Source organism: Rhinatrema bivittatum, chromosome 3, assembly GCF_901001135.1.
Source record: "Rhinatrema bivittatum chromosome 3, aRhiBiv1.1, whole genome shotgun sequence".
NCBI lineage: Eukaryota > Metazoa > Chordata > Amphibia > Gymnophiona > Rhinatrematidae > Rhinatrema > Rhinatrema bivittatum.
This window is the reverse complement of record NC_042617.1, coordinates 230,310,456-230,334,339: the sequence shown is the minus strand read 5'-3', so window position 1 is coordinate 230,334,339 and position 23,884 is coordinate 230,310,456. Positions and strand designations below refer to the sequence as shown.

The following is a 23,884-nucleotide window of genomic DNA, read 5'->3' as shown; positions in this document are numbered from 1 at the left end:
TTTAAGGAATAGATGGTTCTGTCCACGCCGAATGGCCAACAGAAGTGGTCCTTGTCCATACAAATATTTCTAACTTGTGTAACAGAGAACAAGGTTACCTTTAGTAGTAAGGCTCAAAGTCCTATGCCAAGGGGACAAGAAGTTTGTCCTTCTGGTCTAGAATCCTTAATTGATCCCTTGTCAGGGGTTTAGTACATATTTCCACAGGTGCAAAATCCTGTCCTGTGGCAGTACTTTTGTCCCCTTCAACAGAGAGGCTCTTTGACTTCCGCCTCAAAATATCCTTACCCTAGACTAGAGTCTGGTGTTTTACTAGATTTTATTCAATTCACAAAATTTACATGGCCCTATGTACACTGGGAAGCTAGGCCAGGTGTAGGCAATTCCTGTCTTCAAGTGCCACAAACAGGTCTGGTTTTCAGGATATCCACAATGAATATGGATGAGTTTTAGTGCTAGCCTTAATTGTCTATTTTTCTAGATATTAATATTGCTGCTTTAAATTGCTGTGTGTTTGTCTAAACAAAAAACAAAAACTATACAAAAAAAAGGGTTGGGCTAAACAGCAATTGGCAACTGACTCAGTGCATTCCAGGGGGTAATATGGTTCAGTCTGCTTTGAAATTAAAGGAAACAGCCAGAAGTCCAAATTTTTGGGGAGAGCCAAGGAAAAAGCTTAAATTAGCTAGCCAAATCTGGGGGAGAGTCTGTTCAAAATCAATAGCAGATACAGTGTCCAGTGAACAGCTCTGGCCAAGTGTTAACTGTTTCTATGTTTCTATATATTAGCATCCACTGCCTCCACTGTATACAAATATATCTCATGCATATTCACTGTGGATATCCTGAAAACCAGACCTGTTTGTGGCACTCAGGATAAGAACATAAGATATACCACCTCACTCGTACCCCTTTCCAGATCATCTATAAATATAATAAAAAGCATCTGTCTAAGTACAGATCCCTGAAGCACTCCACTGTTTACCTTTTTCAACTGTGAAACCAGAGCATTTAATCCTCTCTTTTCCTGTCTTTTAACCAATTTGCAATCTACAAAAAGACACCGATTCCTATCCCATGACTTTTTAGTTTTCTTAGAAACTTCTCATGAGGGACTTTGTCAATCAACTTCTGAAAATCCAAATACACCACATCTACTGGTTCATCTTTGTCCACATGTTCACCCCTTCAAAAAAAAAAAAAAATGTAGGAGATTTGTGAGGCAAGACTTTACCTTGGGTAAATCCATGCTGGCTGTGTCCCATTAAACCATGTCTTTTTTTTTTTTATTATTGCATTTCAGTATAACACAATATAACTTGTATCAGCAATAAAAGGACTAGAAATTCTATCTTATTCTTAATAAAGTCACAAAGAAATAAAGTATAGCCCTAAATACATAGGAAATAAAGGGGGGAAAGGGCCATAAGAAAAATAAAAAGAGCAAATTATCCATGAAATAAATAAAAAAAAGAAAATGGAGGTTTCCATCACCATTACATAGTTGTCATTCTACACTGAATATCACTTAAGTGTGAGAATCCAAAAAAAACCGCAGTTGCGAAGGCTCAAAGAAGATGTACAGTCGCAGGAGAGATCCATAGTCCTTGGGAATAGACACTCTCGTGCAGGTCTGGCTGGAAGATAGATTGCTTTATGCCTTTCCTCCGTTGCCCTTGCTGGTCTGGATAATTTGCAAGATCAAAGTTCACAGGGGACTAGAACTCCTGGTGGCACTGGACTGGCCCAGGTGTCCATAGTATGCGGATTTGCGACAACTCCTGGTGGAGACTCCCGTTCATCTTCTGCTGCACATAAATCTGCTTCAGCAGGGACCAGTTCTTCACGAGGATCCGACTCAATTCTATCTTATGGTTTGACCCTTGAGAGGGGCTCGCCTGTTAAAGCATGGTTATTTGTCTGCGTTGATTGCCACTGCGTGACCTCTTCAATAGATCCCTAGAAGCGGGAGTGGTGCCGAGTAATTGGAGAAGAGCAGTGGTGGTCCCGCTTCACAAGAGTGGGAGGAGAGAGGAGGCTGGAAACTACAGGCCGGTTAGCCTCACTTCGGTGGTCGGAAAAGTAATGGTCACTGCTGAAAGAAAGAATAGTGAACCATCTACAGTCGGAAGAATTGTTGGACCAGAGGCAGCATGGATTCACCAGGGGAAGGTCCTGTCAGAAAAATCTGATTTAATTTTTTGATTGGGTGACTAGGGAATTAGATCGATGTCATCTACTTGGATTTCAGCAAAGCTTTTGATACAGTCCTGCACAGGAGGCTTGTGAATAAAATGATAAGCTTAGCAGTGAGTGCCGAGGTGATGGCCTGGATTGCAAACTGGTTGACGGACAGAAGACAATGTGTGATGGTAAATGCTTACTATGAAGAGAGAGCGGTGTTAAGCGGAGAGCCGCAAGGATCGGTGTTGGGACTGGTCCTGTTCAATATCTTTGTGAGCGACATTGCGGACGGGATAGAAGGTAAGGTCTATCTTTCTGCGGATGATACTAAGATCTGCAATAGAGTAGACACGCCGGAAGGAGTGGAGAGAATGAGACGGGATTTAAGGAAGCTGGAAGAGTGGTCGAAGATATGGCAGCTGAGATTCAGTGCCAAGAAGTGCAGAGTCATGCATATAGGATGTGGAAATCCGAATAAACTGTATTTGATGGGGGGTGAAGGGCTGATGTGCAAGGAGCAGGAGAGAGACCTTGGGGTGATAGTGTCTAATGATCTGAAGTTGGCGAAACAATGTGACAAGGTGATAGCTAAAGCTAGAAGAATGCTGAGATGCATAGAGAGAGGAATATCTAGTAAGAGAAAGGAAGTGATTATCCCCTTGTGCAGGGCCTTGATGAGGCCTCACCTGGGGTACTGTGTTCAGTTCTGGAGACCGTATCTCCGAAGGGACATAGGATGGAGGCAGTCCAGAGAAAGGTGACCAAAAAGGTGGATGGTCTTCATATAATGACTTATGAGGAGAGATTGAAGAACCTAAATATGTACACCCTGGAGGAGAGAAGGAGCAGGGGTGATATGATAAGACTTTCAGATACTTGAAAGGTTTTAATGATCCATGTTCAACAACAAACCTTTTCCGTTGGAAAAAAATCAGTAGAACAAGGGGTCACGATTTGAAGCTCCAGGGAGGAAGCCTCAGAACCAATGCCAGGAAGTATTTCTTCACGGAGAGGGTGGTAGATGCCTGGAATGCCCTTCCAGAGGAAGTGGTGAAGAATAAAACTGTGAAGAATTTAAAAGGGCCTGGGATATAAACACTGTGGATCCATAAAGGCTAGAGGATGGGAATGAAGAAAAGAGCCATGGGGGTGGATTACTGGAGTGGAGGCTACTACCTGATGATTACTACCCTTACTCAATAAGCCATCGCAACTCCAACATTGCTCTCTGCTTCAACAAGGGGAAATGTGGAAAAGAGGATTTGCATTCAGATAACCAACAAGGACTGAACTTCACAATCTGGGTAAACAAAGAAGCATGGGGGTAGCTTACTTATTACAGCGGTTACTACCCTAAACCAGTTAAGCCTGATACATTACTTTGAATATATATACAGCACTGCTCTTTGCTTCAATGGTAGGGGGAAATGTGGAAAGCAGGTTTTACATTCAGAAAACATCCAACAAGGCGCATTGATCTGTGCAGTCTGGGTAACCAAGCATCAGGGTAACTTGCTTGATGCGGCGGTTACTACCTTTAACCATTAAGGCTTATGCTCACCTTTGATGCAACTCCAACATTACTCTCCACATCAATGGCAGGGGTTGGCAGGAAATTTGAATCAAACAGTTACCAACAAGAGCCCTGAACTTGGTGGTCGGTGAAACAGCTAAGTATGGGAAAATATGTGTGGGAACTTGCTGGGCAGACTGGATGGGCCGATTGGTCTTTTTCTGCCGTTGTTTTTATGTTTCTATATATTAGCATCCACTGCCTCCACTGTCTACAAATATATCTCATGCATATTCACTATGGATGTCCTGAAAACCATACCTGTTTGTGGTACTCAGCATAAGAACATAAGATATGCCACCTCACTCGTACCCCTTTCCAGATCATCTATAACTATATTAAAAAGCATCTGACCAAGTACAGATCCCTGAGGCACTCCACACTTAACTTTTTCAACTGGTTCATCTTTGTCCACATATTTTTTCACCCCTTCAAAAGAAAATATAAGAGATTTGTGAGGAAAGATTTTACCTTGGGTAAATCCATGCTGGCTGTGTCCCATTAAATCATGTCTTGTCTTTTTTTTTTTTTTTATTGCATTTCAGTATAACACAATATAACTTGTATCAGCAATAAAGGGACAAGAAATTCTATCTTAACATTCTTAATAAAGTCACAAAGAAATAAAGTATAGCCCTAAATACATAGGAAATAAAGGAGGGAGGGGGCCATAAGAAAAACACAAAGAGCGAATAATTCATGAAATAAATATTAAAAAAAAGGATGTTTCCATCACCATTACACAGTTGCCATTCTCACTGAATATCACTTAAGTGTGAGAATCCAAAAAAACCGCAGTTGCGAAGGCCCAAAGAAGACGTAATTAGAGTTTTGAAATTTTACTATACATTTGGAAGGATAGCGTAGTGTAAATTTAGTGCAACATATCAAAGTCTTGGATTTCATAGATAAGAATTTTTTCTTCTTTTTTGGGTCACCCGAGTGATGTCTGGATAAATCCAGACCTTCCGACCATGAAATAGTGAGCTCTTATTTCTAAAGAAAAATCTAAGAACAGTGTTTATCACTCACAAAGGAAAAGCTCACTAACAAAGTCCCTCTTTGTGCAATTTTGGCTTCCTGTGACAGTTCTAAGACATCAGTGCGATTCATAGATTGTTGAGCTTGAGGATTACTTCGAGGTGTCTCAGTTGAATTCTGAGGCAAATAATAAGCCTTGGTAACCAAAGGCATAGCTTCAGACGGTATCTTAAGAATGTTAATCAAATAATTCTTGAAAATATCCATTGTAGGTAACATCTTGATGACAGGAAAATTCAAAACCATGAGATTAAGGCTTATAGAATTCTCAATATTTTCCATCTTCTTAATTTGGATATTTTCAGATTGTACCAAGTTTTGTTGAACTTTTTCTATTGATGTTATTCTTTTTTCAATAGAATTTAATCTTGTTTCATGTTGTGATGCCATTTTTTCTATATTTATACTACGCTTATTGGTGTCTAAGTAGACTTGAGTTAACGTAGCAATCGCAGACTCTATTGATACCAAGCGTTCCAAACAGTGTCAACAGTTATAACTCCCGGTTTTGACAATAATGTACCTGGTACTGGCATGTTCATACCACCTTCAGTGAGTAAGTTGTTAACATCCCGATTCGGATCCAGCATTGAAACGACCACTGGGATTTGTTAAAAAGAAAAAAAATAGGTATTTGAGAAGAAATTTCTTTAGCAATATGCCCGATAGCTGTAACTGCGTTGGAGCTGTCTCCCATGGCTTCCACTTCTTCCCCCTGCGATACAGGTCTTCCCAAAGAGCAGACAAGGGGGGCCTGTAGCTGGTAAAATATTCGCAGGTCTCAGTCCATGGGGAGGGGGAGGGTATCTTGCTAGAGGAGCACAAAGCACATGCAGGTTGGTAGATTTTCAGCAAAGTGTTAAAATATTCAAGTAAATCACAGCTCAGTGCCTTATGAGTTAAGGTTAGAACTTTAAATTTAATATGAGCCTGTATGGGCAGCCAGTGAAGGCATGCAAAAATATGAGAAATCTCTCTTAAATTGGTTTGTGTATTAGTGTTATATAGAATGTTGAATACGGAAAATATTTATAAGGTGGACTGCACAACTGTTGTTTCTTTCCACAACCCAAATGATTTGTCTGAACAGAAAGTAGTTTGTTTTTAATCATTTCAAACCATGAACAGTTCTAGAATAATTTTAGTTATTTGTTTCTCATATTGAAAAACAACAAGATGAGTAACTGATCATAAAACAGTTTGGTTGCCAGTCTTCTGTCTAAATTGCCTTTGTAAGATACAAAGCCATTTGCACAAAATGCAGAATTTGCCTGCTTTTATCTTCTCATTTCACTCTCGCCTTCCACTTTAATCTTCTATACTAATGTACTTTCTGATGTTAGCATTGACACTTGTGAACATTGCTTCTGCTTATTGCAACATGTTCACTTTTTCCACTGGTCAAGTGTAAAAATATATAGAATCAGGAACACTGAACAATGTAGTTGCTTTAACTCACAGTTAGATTGCATGAACACTAACTAAAGCAGAGGATCTGAATTCCAATCCTAGAGGCCACAAATAGTAAAATACAATGTATTTGTATACATTTGGTCTAGGCACCAGATGAAATAGGGAGGTTTGTTTATCATGCAACCCAGTTCTGTTTGGCATCCTTGAGAAGTGGAATTCAGAACCCCTGGCTTAAAACATATATTATATTAGGAATTAGCATAAATTAATTCTGTATACATATTTTATGCTGTCATAACTAACAGATGTGAGGAAGACCTATAGATATGTAAAAAGACACATTTTCTAGTTTATATTATCATTAAGACAGTAAATTAGTTGCCTGGCTTTAAGAAAACTGGCTCTGTATCTGAAGCCAATTAAGGTATGTGGATTTAGTAAAATATGCCTTCAAATATTGCAGTATCAAAGGTGAAAAAAGTTTTTTATTGTGGGGACAGAAGAATGAAAATGTTCTTTATTATAAGTCAAATCTATACCAGTGAAAAAGTGAGCATTGCTTCTGTATAAAACAAAGCATACAAGATAAAACACGTTGGCTAAAATCTATAAGATCTGTTGAATGCAAACTTATAAAAATCTTTCCAAATTAAAAACTTAAATGGAATACACTCAAAAAGCTGTTTTGTTTTGTTTTTTGGTTTTTTTTTTTAAACAGCTCTAGAAGATCAAGTTTCCCTTGGTGTTTAGTCTTGTTGGCTTTGAAAAATAACTGATAATGCTGAAATTGTATGCTTTTTGATAACCAGAATATACAAACAGTGCAGTTTTTATGGTTGGGGACTATGAAATATTTTCTCTACAAATTAACAAGCAAAACAAGGACAGTAGGATAAGAAAGGGCACATATATACATGATAGATATAGAAAGGTACAATATATAGAAATATAGTAAAATGGTCTAAATATAATTTTCATAGCCTAATTGTCAAAAATTCTGTAACCATCAATAATATAATGATAGTTTACATAACAGTACTAATGGAAAATGCAAGTACTGTACAACAGCCTAGCTTGTACACAAGACAAATACTAAAGTTCTTTATTTTAAGGAAAACTATTTCTGTTCAAAACTGGGAGAATATGCGTATATGAAAGCTGTTTCCTAAACACTGAGTCTTTTGTTTACTTGCTTAACTCTATAATTATTTCTTTGGTCTTACATTCATAAATACTGCACGTCTAAAATGAAATAAAAACTGTTCCATATCATTGTTTTTGCACTGTTTCACTTAAGTTGTAAAACTTGAATTTGTTTTGGCATCAGAACCAAATGTTTACGCTGGATCTACTGGAGACGTTTACCGGGATCCAAGGGGCAAGCAAATTAAAAGGTAAAATATGCATGAATTGCCAGGAACAATGCCATCTCTCCTTCAGAAAGAAACTGAAAACCTGGCTGTTCACTCAAGCTTACCGTTGAAGGAACCTTTATCAACCACATTGACTCTCACCCTGACCGCTTCCCTAACTTCCCCCCCCCCCCTCCCGTCCCTGCCTCGCCACCACCCCCCCTGCTTACCTCACCATGTTTCCCCCATCCACAAGATATATGAATAATTGCCTAAGATAAACCTACAGCCGAGCTCAATCTAGCTGATTATGTATCGCTTTCTTTTGTTTTTCGTTGTTTTAAATGACCATTTTACCACTCTTCAGTTGTTATCGTTTTAAAATATCTTTCCTGTCCTCCAGCTCCCATGTTTTTCGCTCCCTGTTTGATGTAACTTTTACCTTCTTTATAGTTGTTAATTGGTTTCCCCTGTTCTATTGTAAACCGGTACGATAAGACCGCATCTTGAGTATCGGTATAGTAAAAGAATTTAAATAAAATAATAATAATTGAAATTTGAATTAGCACAAAAATAGATTTTGTGCATAACCGTGCATTGCCAAGGCACAAACCCCTGATTTACATTATTCATTTTTCTTAAAGATAAGCATCTTCAGTGGAGTCATGTTGATGGATCGCATAACTGCATTAAAGAAGGCTTATCAAAATTTTTCAAAAAAGCTTTAAGCAGATGCATGGTATGAAGCCCATGTGACTGCTGGCCTAACACATCTCCATTCCAGCTTTTTTCCTTTTTGCTTGAGGGCCATCAACCCCAAGCTGTTACCCTTCATAGGCCACTCCACTTTCCCAATAGTATGTTGTGCTTTTTCAGTTTTAATTTTACCTTTCCTAGCATGTAGCCAGATGGACTCAGGACCAATGGGTATTGTACTCTCCTGATAACAGATGGGACGGAGTAGGTTTCAACTCTGACGTCAGCCTACATATACCCGTGCAGCATGCTTAGCTCTTCAGTATTTCTCCGTCTCCCATAGCAGATGGGGACACTATCCAAAAGAGAATAGTGTAACATTACAAGAAAGAAGAAAATTTACCTTTAAGAAGAGTGCCCCGCTTCTCCTGCAGTGAAACCTAACGGTACCTCCCCCAGTCGAGACTTTCCTGAGGTCGATGCGATATCCCTTAGAGGTGAGCCTTAGTCCGCCGGCCGATTCCCAACTTGGACCTAGCCCCCAGGATGACTGAAAGCGGGTGCAGATTCGAGCATGGCGGTGAAGGTATTTCCCTCTCCCTCCACAGCTGGAGACTGCCTGGCATGTGACCGGTAAGCACCGAGACCAGGTAAGGTAGAAACCTTTACTTCTAAGCCTCCGGTCTCCAAGGCTCGAACAGCCGTACCGACCTTCCTCCGAGGTTTAATCAAGTTGAGCAGCCTCCGTCTGGCTAGGCCCCGATCTCTTGTGATGGTCCACACGTGGAGACCCTTCAGGGGGGGTCGCCATCTGGTTGTCGGCGCCATCTTCCTCCCTCGCCGTCGGTAAACGCGGAGCAGGCCTGAAGCCCAAGGTGCCTAACTTGAGCTAGTCCATTGGGATATACGCTTAACTGCGCGCACAACTAGGCCATACGCGCAACTGCGTGCATAACTGTGCCACGCGCACAAAGCACGCCGCCTGCATGCATAACTTGTGCGAACATATGGCACATAACTTCTGTGCTCTCGACGCACACAACTAAGAGCATCCGCGCACATAACTCGCACGGACGAGTTTTTAGCCCTATACATGCACAAACAATGGCACCACCATCCAAGAAGGCCAAGGGACCCTTTCTTTGCCCAGCCTGCCACTTGAGAGCTGCATAGCCTGAATTAGAATCCCTCCTGTGCCAGCAATGCAAACAGAATCAGGGAGAACCAAATCAAGACCTTCCACAGCCAGGAGAGGGATCGGGAACCACTGATGATGGCACCCCGGACCTAATTATGTCAAACTCTGCGCCCCCACAGGAAAGTTCTGCGGGACTTCCGCTACAACCCCTCCTGGTATCAACATGGACCCAGGAACCTTCTCCTGGGTAGAATTTTTCAAAGGACTGCAAACCTTTGTCCAGGCGCAACCAGCCCCGTCTGTCCACTTATCTCAAACTCTGTCGGAAGCACAAACCCTTCCCAGCACCTCCCGAGGCTCTCGAGACATACCTCTCCTAACCAAGAGCATCCCGGATGGGGATCCAGACACCTCAGCTGAGGAAATAGACTCCCTGGAAGAAAAGGAAATCCCCCAAGGGATAGAACCATACTGCACCATGCTCCAATTCTTCCACAAGGACAAATTACCAGCCCTTGTGTCCCAAACTATGAAGACACTGGGCATCCCAGGCTCAGAACCTACAGCAGAACCGAAAAAGAATCCCATGTTGGTGTACCTCCGTAAATCCTCATGCTATTTTCCTAATTTGAAGCCCATCAAGGAATTGATTGACCTGGAATGGAATACTCCAGAGGCCAGCTTTATAGGGGGACGGGCACTAGAAGCCCTATACCCGCTGGAACTCTCGGCCAAGGAACGTCTACGCTTCCCTAAAGTGGATGCTATGATCTGCGCCATCTCAAAACATACCACGATTCCTGTGGAAGGAGGGGTGGCACTGAAGGACGCCCAAGACAGAAGGCTGGAAGCCATCCTCAAGCAGTCCTTTGTTTCAGCACTGACACTACAAATTGCCTCCTGCTGAGCCTTGGTGGCACGTTCCTGTTTGATCCTCTCCAGAGACGCTACCTCGCCTGGAGAAGCGATGGAACCTGCGGTCTCCTTTCTTACCGATGCTACCAGGGGTGTCGCCACCGCAGTGGCTGCCAGAAGACAATTATGGCTCCAAAATTGGGCGGCTGACATGATTTCCAAGCAAACCTCAAAAAAATGCTTTTTAAAGGATCTCTCCTGTTCGGGAGCGAACTGGAGAGGTTAGCCAACAAATGGGGTGAATCCCCAGTACCCCAATTACCTGAAGACAGGAACAAAAGAACATATCAGTGCTCCTCCCCCAGAAGAACCAAGGGTAGAGGATCGCAGCATTTTAAACCTTACAGGAACACACAGGCCCAAGTACCTCGTACTTCAGGAAGGTTTCAGTCCTTTCGGAACAAGCACATTGAGGGGCGGATTTTAAGAGCCCTGCTCGCCTAAATCTGCCCAAATCCGGGTGGATTTAGGCGAGCAGGGCCCTGCGCACCGGTGAGCCTATTTTACATAGGCCTACCGGCGCGCGCAGAGCCCCGGGACTCGCGTAAGTCCCGGGGTTTTCGGAGGGGGGCGTGTCGGGGGCAGGGCCGAGCGCCGCGCCGTTTTCGGGGCGTGTCGGCAGCGTTTTGGGGGCGGGCCCGGGGGCGTGGTTACGGCCCGGGGCGGTCCGGGGGCGGGGCCGCACCCTCCGTACCCGCCCCCAGGTTGCGTCCCGGCGTGCTAGCGGCCCGCTGGCGCGCGGGGATTTACGCTTCCCTCCGGGAGGCGTAAATCCCCCGACAAAGGTAAGGATGGGGTTTAGACAGGGCCGGGCGGGTGGGTTAGGTAGGGGAAGGGAGGGGAAGGTGAGGGGAGGGCAAAAGAAAGTTCCCTCCGAGGCCGCTCCGATTTCGGAGCGGCCTCGGAGGGAATGGAGGTAGGCTGCGCGGCTCGGCGCGCGCCAGCTATACAGAATCCATAGCCTTGCGCGCGCCGATCCCGGATTTTAGCGGATACGCGCGGCTCCGCGCGTATCTACTAAAATCCAGCGTACTTTTGCTTGCGCCTGATGCGCCAGCAAAAGTACACGAACGCGCCGTGTTTGAAAATCTACCCCTAAGAGAGGAGCAAGTTCAGGGGCAGGCTCCGGCCATGTTATACAATGAGAAGACGCAAACTCATCCACAGGAAGAAGACATTGGGGTCAGACACCCTCTTCTACCAAAGATGGGTCGAAGTAACATCGGACAAGTGGGTCCTGACTATCATTCGAGAGGGGTACTCCCTGGAATTCCAAAGCATCCCCCCAGACAAATTCATGAGATCACCGTGCCACTCCCACTCCAAGAGACTGACAGTGGTAACCACACTAGCGAGACTACGCAGCCTGAAGCAATAGCTCCGGTGCCTACATATCAACAAAATACTGGCCACTATTCCATCTATTTTATCATTCCCAAGAAAGAAGGAACATTCCGGGCTGTCAACTGTTACCTGAAGGTACCACACTTCCTCATGGAAGCCCTACGCTCTGTGATAATGGCTGTACAACCGGGAGAATTCTTAACCTCCCTGGACCTATCCAAAGCCTACCTTCACATCCTGGTCCATCAGGAACACCAGTGCTTCCTGCGCTTTACGATACTGGGCAATCATTACCAGTTTCAAGCGCTACCCTTCAGACTAGCTACCGCTCCCAGAACCTTCACCAAAAATTATGGTGGTAGTAGCAGCGGCACTGAGGAAAGGAGGAGTCCTGATACATCCTTACTTGGGCGATTGGCTGATCAGAGCAAAGTCTCCGGAGGAGAGTCGCCACACGACCACCAGAGTCAAGAACCTACTACAAGAGCTCGGGTGGGTTGTGAACACAGCCAAGAGCTGCCTACAGCCCTCCCAGTCTCAAGAATACCTGGGAGTCCGGTTCGATACCAAGCAGGACAAGGTCTACCTTCCCCCTCCAAGGAGAAGGAAACTGATGGGCCAATTGCAAAACCTGTTGAACACAGCCCACCTCAAGGTATGAGACCACCTGCAAGTCCTTGTCCTCATGACATCAACCCTAGAAGTTGTTCCGTGGGCAAGGACCTATATGCAACCTCTACAACATTCCCTACTATCACGATATAGAAACATAGAAATGACGTTAGAAGAAGACCAAGTGGCCCATCCAGTCTGCCCAGCAAGCTTTCACACTTATTTTTCTCATACTTATCTGTTACTCTGACCGCTGAGGTCAGGGCCCTTATTGGAAACTTTTTGGTTCTAATTTCCTTCCACCCCCGCCTTTGTTGTAGAGAGCAGTACTGGAGCTGTATCAAAGTGAAGTATCAAGCCTAATTGTATAGGGGTAGTAACAGCCACAATAAGCAAGCTACTCCCACGCTTATTTGTTTACCTAGCCTGTGCAATTTAGTCCTTGTTGGTTGTTGTCTGAATATAAATCCTTTCTTCATTCCCCCCTTGCCATTGAAGCAGAAAGCTGCTTGTATATGCATTGAAAGTGAAGTATCAGGCTTGATTGGTTCAGGGTAGTAACCGCCGCAACAAGCAAGCTACGCCCACACTTATTTGTGAATACAAATCCTTTTTCCCACATTTCCTCTTGCCGTTGAAGAATAGAGCAGTGTTGGTGTCGCATTAACCATGTGTATGTTTATTGAATAAGGGTATTAATCACCAGGTAGTAGCCGTCAGCCCTGCAAGCCACCCCATTGCCTCTACTCTTCATTCACATCCTCAAGACTTTATGGATCCACAGTGTTTATCCCATGCCCCTTTGAAATCCTTCACAGTTTTGGTCCTCACCACTTCCTCTAGATGGGCGTTCCAGGCATTCACAACCCTCTCTGTGAAGAAATACTTCCTGACATTGGTTCTGAGTCTTCCTCCCTGACGTTTTAATTCGTGACCCCTGGTTCTGTTGATTTTTTTTTTTTTTTTTTTTTTTGCAACGGAAAAGATTTGTTGTTGACTTTGGATCATTAAAACATTTCAAGTATCTGAAAGTCTGAATCTCATCACCCTCCTTTCCTCTAGGGTATTCATATTTAGATTCTTCAATCTCTCCTCATAAGTCATTAGATGAAGACCCTCCACCTTTTTGGTCGCCCTTCTCTGGACCGCCCCCATCTTGTCTCTGTCCCTTCAGAGATACGGCCCCCAGAATTGAGCACAGTACTCCAGGTGAGGCCTCACCAATGACCTGTACAAGAAGATAATCACTTCCCTTTTCTTACTCGATATTCCTCTCTCTATGCAGCCCAGCATTCTTCTGGCTTTAGCTATTGCCTTGTCACATTGTTTTGCCGACTTCAGATCATTAGACACTTATCACTCCAAGGTCTCTCTCCTGCTCCGTGCACATCAGCCCTTCACCCCCCATCAAATACATTTCTTCGGATTTCCACACCCCATATGCATGACTCTGCACTTCTTGGCATTGAATCTCAGCTGCCATATCTTCGACCAGTCTTCCAGCTTCTTTAAATCCCGTCTCATTCTCTCCACTCCTTCCAGCGTGTCCACTCTGTTGCAGATCTTAGTATCATCCGCAAATAGATAAATCTTACCTTCTATCCCGTCCGTGATGTCACTCACGAAGATATTGAACAGGACCGGTCCCAACACCGACCCTTGCGGCATTCCGCTCATCACCGCTCTCTCTTCCAAGTAAGTTCCATTTACCATCACACATTGTCTTCTGTCCTTCAACCAGTTTGCTATCCATGCCACCACCTTGGCACTCACTCCCAAGCTTCTCGTTTTATTCACAAGCCTCCTGTGCGGGACCGTTTCAAAAGCTTTGCTAAATTCCAAGGAGATGACATCAAGCGCTCTTCTTTGATCCAATTCCTTAGTCACCCAATCAAAAAAAGTATATCAGATTCTTCTGACAGGACCTTCCCTTGGTGAAATCATGCTTCCTCTGGTCCAGCAATTCTGCTGCTTGTAGATAGTTCACTATTCTTTCCTTCAGCAGTGACACCAATATTTTTCCCACAACAAATGGTGAGGCTAACTGGCCTCTAGTTACCAGCCGCCTCTCTGCTCCCACTCTTGTGAAGAGGGACCACCGTCGCTCTTCTCCAGTCACTCGGCATCACTCCCGTTTCCAGGGATCTATTGAACAGGTCATGTAGCGGAGCCGCCAGCACATCTCTGAGCAGCTTCAGTATCCTGGGATGAACCTCAGGCCCCATGGCTTTGTCCACTTTGTTTTCCTAGCTCTTCCCATACATTCTCTTCCGTAAATGGAGTTTCATCCATTCCACTCCCCTCCAGTTTCTTGTTAACTAGCAACGGTCCTTCTCCAGGATCTTCTTTAGTGAACACTGAAATATTCATTTAATATTTCTGCCATTTCTTCATCTGTCTCCAGCCATTGATCCTTTTCACCTTTCAATTTCACTATACCACTTTGGACTTTTCTCCTTTCGCTGATGTATCTGAAAAAAGTTTTGTCACCTCGCTTTACCTCTTTGGCAATCCTTTCTTCCGCTTGACTTTTCGCTTTCTTGATTACTTTCTTCGTCTCCCTCAGTTTTATCAGATATTCTTCCTTGTGATCCTCCCTTTGGGATCTTTTATATTTCTTAAATGCTGTTCTTTTATCTTTTATCATATCAGCCACCTCCTTTGTGAGCCAGATAGGTTTCATTCTTTTCTTGCTTTTCTTTACTTTTCTTATATGTATATTAGTTGCTTCAGTAATTGCTCCTTTTAGTTTGGCCCACTGTTGTTCCACATCTCTCGTTTTCTCCCATCCTTCTAGTTCTTTCTCCAGGTACTTCCCCATTTCAACAAAGTCCGTGTTTTTGAAACACAAAACCCTGGTCTTTGTGCGACTTCTCCGTAACGTATTATTGATATGAAACCATACTGTTTGATGATCACTAGTGCTGAGGTGGGCACCCACCCGGACATTAGAGACATTATCTCTATTAGTGAGCACTAAATTGAGTATAGCTCCCTCCCTCGTAGGCTCCATTACCATTTGTTTGAATAGAGCCACTTGCAGGCCATCCACTATCTCTCTACTGCTGTTAGATTCTGCAGAAGGGATTCTCCAGTTTACATCCAGTAGATTAAAATCTCCAACAATCACCACTTCTCCCTTCTTACTCATCTTTTGGATGTCTTCAATCAGATCTCTGTCTAGTACTTCCATTTGATTTGGAGGCCTGTAAACCACGCCAATAAAACGGATGCCCCATCATCTTTTTTTTAGGACAGTCCATAAAGCTTCTTCTTTGCCCCATTTACCCTACAGCTCGAATGCTTGGATATTGTTTTTGACATAAAGAGCCACTCCTCCCCCTTTTCTGTCATCTCTGACCTTCCTTAATAAGTTATATCCTGGTATGGTAGTATCCCAATCATGTGAATCCGTGAGCCATGTCTCCATGACAGCAACAATATCCAAGTCCACCTCTACCATTAGGGCTTGCAGGTCTGGGATTTTATTGCCCAAACTACGAGCATTTGTGCACATAGCTTTCCAGCTATTCTGGTACAGGTTAATGCTTTTCTTGGACACTCTATGTGACGAGAGCTACTCAATTCGCCTCCAGCTACCGACAGAAATTCGGGAGCAGCTTCAATGGTGGCTACAGGAAGAGTACCTAAGCAGAGGTGTAAACCTATCCGCTCCGAAGTGGATCTTGCTCACCACGGATGCAAGTCTGCGAGGGTGGGGAGCCCACTGTCAGGAACTGAGGGCCCAGGGACAGTGGAACAAGGAAGAGGCAGGATGGAACATAAACCGCCTGGAAGCTTGAGCAGTCAGACTAGCCTGCCTACAATTCAGCCACAGACTCTGAGGCGAGTCCGTCAGAGTCATGTCAGACAACGCAACCACCATTGCTTACATCAACTGACAGGGAGGAACCAAGAGCCAGCAAGTGTCTCTAGAAATAGACCCCCTCATGAAGTGAGCAGAAATAAATCTACAAGGAATCGCGGCCTCCCACATCACGGGAAAAGACAACATCTCTGCAGACTACCTCAGCAGAGAAAGCCTAGACCCGGGGGAATGGTTGCTGGCGGACACAGCCTTCCAGCTGATAGTGAATTGATGGGGTCTCCCAGCCATGGACCTATTAGCAACTCGTCACAATGCCCGGGTCCCCAGATTCTTCAGCCGCAGACGAGAACCACACTCTCAGGGAATCGACACTCTTGTCCAGACCTGGCCAGAGGAAAGCCTCCTGTACGCCTTCCCACCCTGGACACTACTGGGCAGGGTGATCCACAAGATAGAACACCACAGGGGACTAGTCCTACTAATCGCACCGGATTGGCCAAGAAGACCATGGTATGTGGACATGCAAAGACTATTGGTGGGGAATCCTCTGCGTGTACCGCCATACAGGGACCTTCTTCAGCAGAGACCAATCTTCCAAGAAGACCTGGCTCGATTCTCTCTTACGGTATGGCCCTTGAGAGGACTAACCTAAAGAAGTGCGGCTACTCAAAAGCCATGATTGACACCCTGCTCCGAGTATGCAAGTTCTCCACATCTCTCTCTTACATACAGATCTGGAGAGTATTCGAAGCTTGGTGTGAATACCGCGGTCTCCTCCCGAAGACAGCCAAGATTCCCACAATCCTAGAATTCCTACAGGATGGCATGGAGAAGGGGTTGTCTCAACTCCCTCTAGGTTCAAGTTGCAGCACTGTCCTGTTTCAGGTCCGAAATGGACAACATCAGACTATCAACTCATCCTGATGTGTCTCGTTTCCTGAAAGGAGTCAAACTCCGGCCACCACTAAAGTGGCCGGTGCCTCTATGGAACCTCAACCTAGTCCTAAACTTCCTAGCAGGGGACTCCTTCAGACCAACAAGCGGTCTGTCCCTATGCCTCTTGACCTTAAAGACAGCATTCTTGATCGCAACATGCTCAGCTCAGCGCATCTCTGAACTTCAAGCATTATCCTTTCGAGAACCGTTCCTCAGGTTCACCCCAGGCACCATATAGCGGCGTACGGTACCATCCTTCCTTACCATCTCCAGATGAACACAGGGATTCAGAAGACTCATGCCTCCTTCGCCATCTGAATATCGGCAGAATCCTAGTCCGATATCTCAAGAGATCAAAGCCTTGTGCAAAACTGATCACCTGTTCGTCCTTCACAGCGGGAAGAAACAAGTGGAAGTGGCATCGCAGGTGACCATAGCCCGCTGGATCAAGGAAGTCATTAATGTTGCCTACATAGAGGCAGGAAATCCACTACCTCTACAGGTCAATTTGCATTCTACAAGGGCCCAGGCAGTCTCCTGGGCTGAAACCAGGCTGCTTTTGTCAGCCGAGATCTGTCGGGCAGCGACATGGTCCACCCTACACACCTTCTTCAGGTTCTACTGCCTGGATGTCCAGGCCAGGGAGATTACAGCCTTCGCAAGGGCAGCACTAAGTGAGTCACGAGCAGCCTCCCACCCAGCAGGGGAGTAGCTTTTGTACATTCCATTGATCCTGAGTCCATCTGGCTACACACTAGGAAATTGAGAAATTACTTACCTGATAATTTCATTTTCCTTCGTGTAGACAGATGGACTCAGCATCCCGCCCATGGCTGCTTCAGAAATAGAGAACCTCGGATATCAATTTCGAGACTGTATGGGTAAGCCACGGCCTATCTCTATGTTAAGACACCCACAGTTACCTAGGTGTTGGCGTTTGTTTCAGTGCACTGGCAGTCTCCAGTGCCAAAACGTTTTTAATATATATATATAATCAGTTGAACCAATTCAAGGTTAATCAAGTATACTCAAGTGTAATCAAGTAATAAGCAACATATATCCACACTGACTTTTTGAAGAGAATACTGAAGAGCTAAGCATGCTGTACGGATATATGTAGGCTGACGTCAGAGTTGAAATCTGACTCCGTCTCCCATCTACTATCAGGAGAGCACAATAACCATTGGTCCTGAGTCCATCTGTGTACACGAAAGAAAACGAAATTATCAGGTAAGTAATTTCTCCATTCTTAGTCTACATAATTGGGTTTGTCTATTGTCTGAACTTTTATACATTTTTTCAGCATTTATGTCTTCAGTGTTTCCAAACCCTGTTAAGTTGAGTTCATGGTGTAGATTTTGTCTGTCTCCCTGGAAGCAAATAATGACTTTTAAATTAAATTTCTTCTTTCAACATCCCATCACTGATTTGTATACACAAATGTCATCAAAGTATGCCAGCAGCTTCAAAAATATTCCTGTTCCAGTAGATACAAGCCCCCATTCAGCTTTTTGTTGGGCCTATAATCTAGATAAAAGACCCAGTGATTTCTACTGGCAGAGTAAGCCCCACCAAAATAGACTTAAGCTGCTTCAGTGCCTTGACATGATGCTTGAGTATGGGGCAATAACTAGCCTTGCTCTTATTGATCAAGGCGTGTGTCAAAATAGAATATTTATTTATTTATTTATTAATTATATCCCAACATTTGATCTCAATCGAGATATCACACCGGTTTACATTCAGGTACTGTAGGGATTTCCCTATCCCCAGAGGGCTTACAATCTAAGTTTTGTACCTGAGGCAATGGAGGGTAAAGTGACTTGCCCAAGGTCACAAGGAGTGACAGCAGGACTTGAACCCTGGTCTCCTGGTTCATAGTCCACTGCTCTAACCACTAGGCTATTGCTAGTGGTTATATATCTAATGAAGGCTTTAATGTCTAGTGGTTATATATCTAATGAAGGCTTTAATGTCATCATCTTCCTTAAATGTCATCATTTAAATGTCATCATCTTCCTTAAATGTCATCATCTTCCTTAAATGTGCATGGATCTGGGAAATATATTCCATACTCTGAAGTGGCCACACAAGGAAGGTCACTCTTGTTTCTTATATTTGTCTTTGAAGCATCCCAGACTTTCAGCACTGATCTAACCCATTGTTGTACCAGTCAGCAGTTCTCCAAAATATTCCATTCTTTTCACATAGGAATTGGGCTTAATGGAGGTTGAGAAGGCTGAATGTCATGCTTTCTTAAGGCACCTACAGGGTTTCAGCATGCCATCACTGACTTTGCTCGCGCCATGGTTCAGATTTCCCCTTAGTGTCCAGGCATGTTTGTATTAATTCCAATTATGCCACCTATGCCAATGCAGACATGTACTGGATTGATGATCCAACCAGTTTCTTCAACTAATGGAGCTCTGAAGTCTGCCTTAGGCTTGGCGGATCTGTCCACTTATGAATTGTTTTATTTCTTCTCCTCTTGTCACTGAGATCCAGTTCCAAGTGATCAGCTTCTCAAAGTCATCAAGGAAAAACCTGATTTCAACTGCTTTTCAGATCCATCTCCAGAGATACAGAGAAAATATTCTCCTTCAGCAGAGCTCTCCTTTGTTATTTGCATCTATCCATTTTAATCTAGATGCTTCATGAAAACAGAGAGTAACTTAGTTTGGTTTTCTGAAATAAGTAAATGCCCCTAGGGAGGAGTTGTCTGTGCCCTTTCATCTTCACCATGAAGGTTGAACATATCAGGCAGCTATGAAATATCAGATGTACAGCTGAACCAACAGCTTCATCCTCTCTAGAGTTGCAGTTGAGTCAGCCTTCAAGAAATAGAAGAACAAAAAGTCAGTAGTCCAAGAAGCTGTACATTATTGAGAGGTGACTTTTTGTCAGAAAGCAGTGCTTAGTGTCCATATAGCTAACTGCCAGGTTTACATGACCATCCTTATGAACCATGTGTTGAGTAGTGTGCATGGTGCCCACCTGAGTACAAGTGATCATCATACGGTATGGTTTGATATTGCCAATAAGGTAGAAAGAAGTCGCACGAGTTTTGAATTTCAAATATACGGACTTTGACAAAATGGGGATGTACCTGGAGGAAGAACTGGAAGACTGAAAGAAAATGGGCATGGTAGAACAACAGTGGGCTAAATTAAAAGGAGCTATTACAAAAGCAGCAAATCTATATGTTAGAAAAGTAAACAAAAGTTCAAGGAAAAAGAAACCAATTTGCTTCTCAAAGGAGATGGTTGCAAAAATAAAGGCAAAAAGATCAGCTTTCAAGAAGTATAAAGGATCCCAAAAAAAGGAACTCCGGGATCAATACCTGGTGAAAATGAGGGAGAGAAAGAAACAAATCAGAAAAGCAAATGGTCAAGCAGAAGAAAGGATTGCCCAAGAAATAGAGATAACAAAACATTTTTCAGATATATAAGAGAAAGAAGGAAAGCCTGAAGTGGCATGGTGAAATTGAAAAGTGATGAGGAGCAATGTGCCGAGACAGACAAGGAAATGGTGGAAAGATAAATTCTTCAGTTTGTGTTCACTAAAGAAGACCCCGGAGAAGGCCCATTGCTGATTGACAAGACCGTAGAAGAAATGGGCTAGTCACAACTACTTTTATAGAAGAGTAAGTATGGGAAACATAGAAATGACAGCAGAAGAAGACCAAACGGCCCATCCAGTCTGCCCAGCAAGCTTTCACACTTATTTTTCTCATACTTATCTGCTACTCTGACCGTTGAGGTCAGGGCCCTTATTGGTAACTTTTTGGTTCTAATTTCCCTCCATCCCTGTTATTGATGTAGAGAGCAGTCCTGGAGCGGCATAAAAGTGAAGCATCAAGCCTAATTGGTTAGGGGTAGTAACCGCCACAACAAGCAAGCTACTCCCATGCTTATTTGTGAATGCAAATCCTTTGTCCCACATTTCCTCTTGCCGTTGAAGCATAGAGCAATGTTGGAGTCACATTAACCGTGTGTATGTTTATTGAATAAGGGTATTAATCACCAGGTAGTAGCCGTCATCCCCGCAAGCCACCCCCATGCCTCTTCTCTTCATTCACATCCTCAAGTCTTTATGGATCCACAGTGTTTATCCCACGCCCCTTTGAAATCCTTCACAGTTTTAGTCTTCAACACTTCCTCCGGAAGGGCATTCCAGGCATCCACCACCCTCTCCGTGAAGAAATATTTCCTGACACAACTGAATGTGGACAAGTCCATGGGGCTGGATGCGGTAATCCCAGGATACTGCAAGAACTCATATGTCCTGGTGGGTCTGCTAAATGACCTATTCAATAGATCCCTGGAAATGGGAGTGATGCCGTGAGATTGGAGAAGAGCGGTTGTGGTCCCACTTCATAAGAGTGGTAGCAGAGAGGAGGTTGGAAACTACAGGCCAGTTAGCCTCACTTTGGTGGTGGGAAAATTAATGGAGAAGCAGCTAAAAGAAAGGATACTGAACTATCTACAATCCGGTAAGTTGCTTGACTCGAGGCATCATGGATTCACCAGAGGAAGGTCCTATCAGACAAATCTGATTGATTTTTTTGATTGGGTGATTAGAGAATTAGATCGAAGAATTGCGCTTGATGTCATCTATTTGGATTTCAGCAAAGCTTTTGATACCATTTCACATAGGAGGCTTGTGAACAAAATGAAAAGCTTCGGAGTGAGCACCAAGGTGGTGGAGTGGATTACAAACTGGTTGACTGATAGGAGATAGTGTGTAATGGTAAATGGAACCTATTTTGAAGAGAGAGCCATGTTAAGTGAAGTGCCACAGGGATCGGTATTGAGCCTGGTTCTGTTCAATATCCCTTCAATATCCAACATTGCGGAAGGGGTAGAAGGTAAAGTTTGTCTATTTGCAGATGATACCAAGATCTGCAACAGAGTGGACATACCCAAAGGAGTAGAGAAAATGAAAAGTGATTTACAAAGGCTTGAAGAGTGGGCGAAGATTTGGCAGCTAGGATTCAATGCCAAGAAGTGCAGAGTCATGCATCTGGGATGTGGTAATCCAAAAGAGCTGTATGAGATGGGGGGGGGGGGGGGGGGAGGCTGATGTGCATGGACCAAAAGCGGGATCTTGGGGTGATAGTTTCTGGCGATCTGAAAATGGCAATGCAATGTGACAAGGCGATAGCTAAAGCCAGAAGAATGCTGGGCTGCATAGAGAAGAATAACCAGTAAGAAAATGGAGATGATGCCCTTGTACAGGTCCTTGGTGAGGCCTCACCTGGAGTGTCGTGTTCAGTTCTGGAGCCCTTATCTCAAAAGGGATAAAGACAAGATGAAGGCGTTGTAGAGAATGGTGACCAAAATGGTGTGGTCAGTATCAGAAAACCTATGATGAGAGACTGAAGGATATGAATATGTATACCCTGGAAGAGAAGAGGTGCAGGAGTGATATGATACAAACCTTCAGATACCTAAAAGGTTTTAATGATGTGCAAACATCAAACCTTTTCTGTTGGAAAGAAATCATGACATGAAACTCCAAGGAGGATGCCTTAGAACCAATGTCAGAAAATATTTCTTCACGGAGAGGGTAGTGGATGCCTGGAATGCCCTTCCAGAGGAGGTGGTAAAAACCAAAACAGTGAAAGAGTTCAAAAGGGCATTTGATAACTATTGTGGAACCCTAAAGGTTAAAGGGTGGAAATGAAGAAAAGAGTTCATGGAGTAACTTGATGGTATGATGGTTAGTACCCTTAACCAATAATTCGCCAAAGGGTACCACATACTTTACGTACACCACTGGGGAGAGACACTCTGATTTGGTGTCTGGGTTATAAAAATGAGAATTTCTCCACTCTTCTCCTTCAGAGCTTGCATTCTTATGGAATGATGTCCATTCCCCCTCCCCCAGAGCGTCACACAAAATGGTAGCATGATTGCGAGCATCAGGAACCAATATGGGATTTATTTACTGTTTGGGTATTTGCCAGGTACTTATATCATGGATTGGCCACCATAGGAAACAGGATGCTGGGCTTGATGGACTCTTGTTCTGACCCTTTTTAGCAACTTATATTCTTATCCTTACCTGGCTTTCCTTGGCAGCCCTGCAAAACCCATGACTCAGTAATACCAATGCCTTTCTTGTATGACATGCCCTACCCTCCACAGCAGTCAAAAAATCTCTTTACTGCGCTGTAGCCTCGCTTCCAGTTTTCGGCACAAGTTGCTCTGTCTGCACAAACAGCACTAACATCAACAAGGCATAATGCAGCTAATCAGTGGTGGCCTAGCACCACCATGGCCCCCTTCCCCACCCCACTGGCCACACTCCTCTTTGACATGCTACTTGCACTTCTGACTTCAAGTATACAAGCTTGAGGTAGTGGCAAAATATGCTCCTGCCTCTACAGGTCAGATCAAACTCCTATCGTTATTGCTGCAGGCCGGATCAAGTTCTTTCTGCTGTTGCTGCCCGGGGCTAGATGAAATTCAGCCAAGGACTGCATCTGGCCTATTGGCCATAGTATGGGAACGTGCCAGTTTTCTATGTCAAGAGAATCCAGAGGGTACTCTATGTATACCTTCTTATTTAACTGGGGGAAAGGTTTCCTGTGCGAGTATCTTCCTGTATGCCTAGTATCACAGTATTTTGTTAAAATTCAGAAGAAACAAAGGATCAATGATCGACCTTCTCATTCTGACCAAGACAGATTTGGGTCTCTCTCTTGAAGATAGTTGTTGCAAAACCTATTAGGTTAGGGACCTTGGCAACACACTGATCACTCAAAAGCGAGCCATCCTCCACCCTAACATCCTGATCCTATTCTACATTGCATAGAGATGTTAGTAGATCTTGTATGTTCAGCGTTT

At 43.9% G+C, this 23,884-nt stretch overlaps 1 protein-coding gene across 21 annotated transcripts in view; it reads left to right on the top strand.

The window, feature by feature from the left end:
- The window catches only part of AFDN (afadin, adherens junction formation factor), a 1,391,435-nt gene that overhangs the window by 1,332,422 nt on the left and 35,129 nt on the right, over positions 1-23,884 (top strand). For all 21 annotated transcript variants that reach the window (XM_029594302.1, XM_029594301.1, XM_029594288.1 and 18 more), the window contains one exon: positions 7,539-7,605. In XM_029594302.1, coding sequence (XP_029450162.1) covers positions 7,539-7,605 — 67 coding nt within the window. The remainder of the gene's footprint in view (positions 1-7,538; positions 7,606-23,884) is intronic.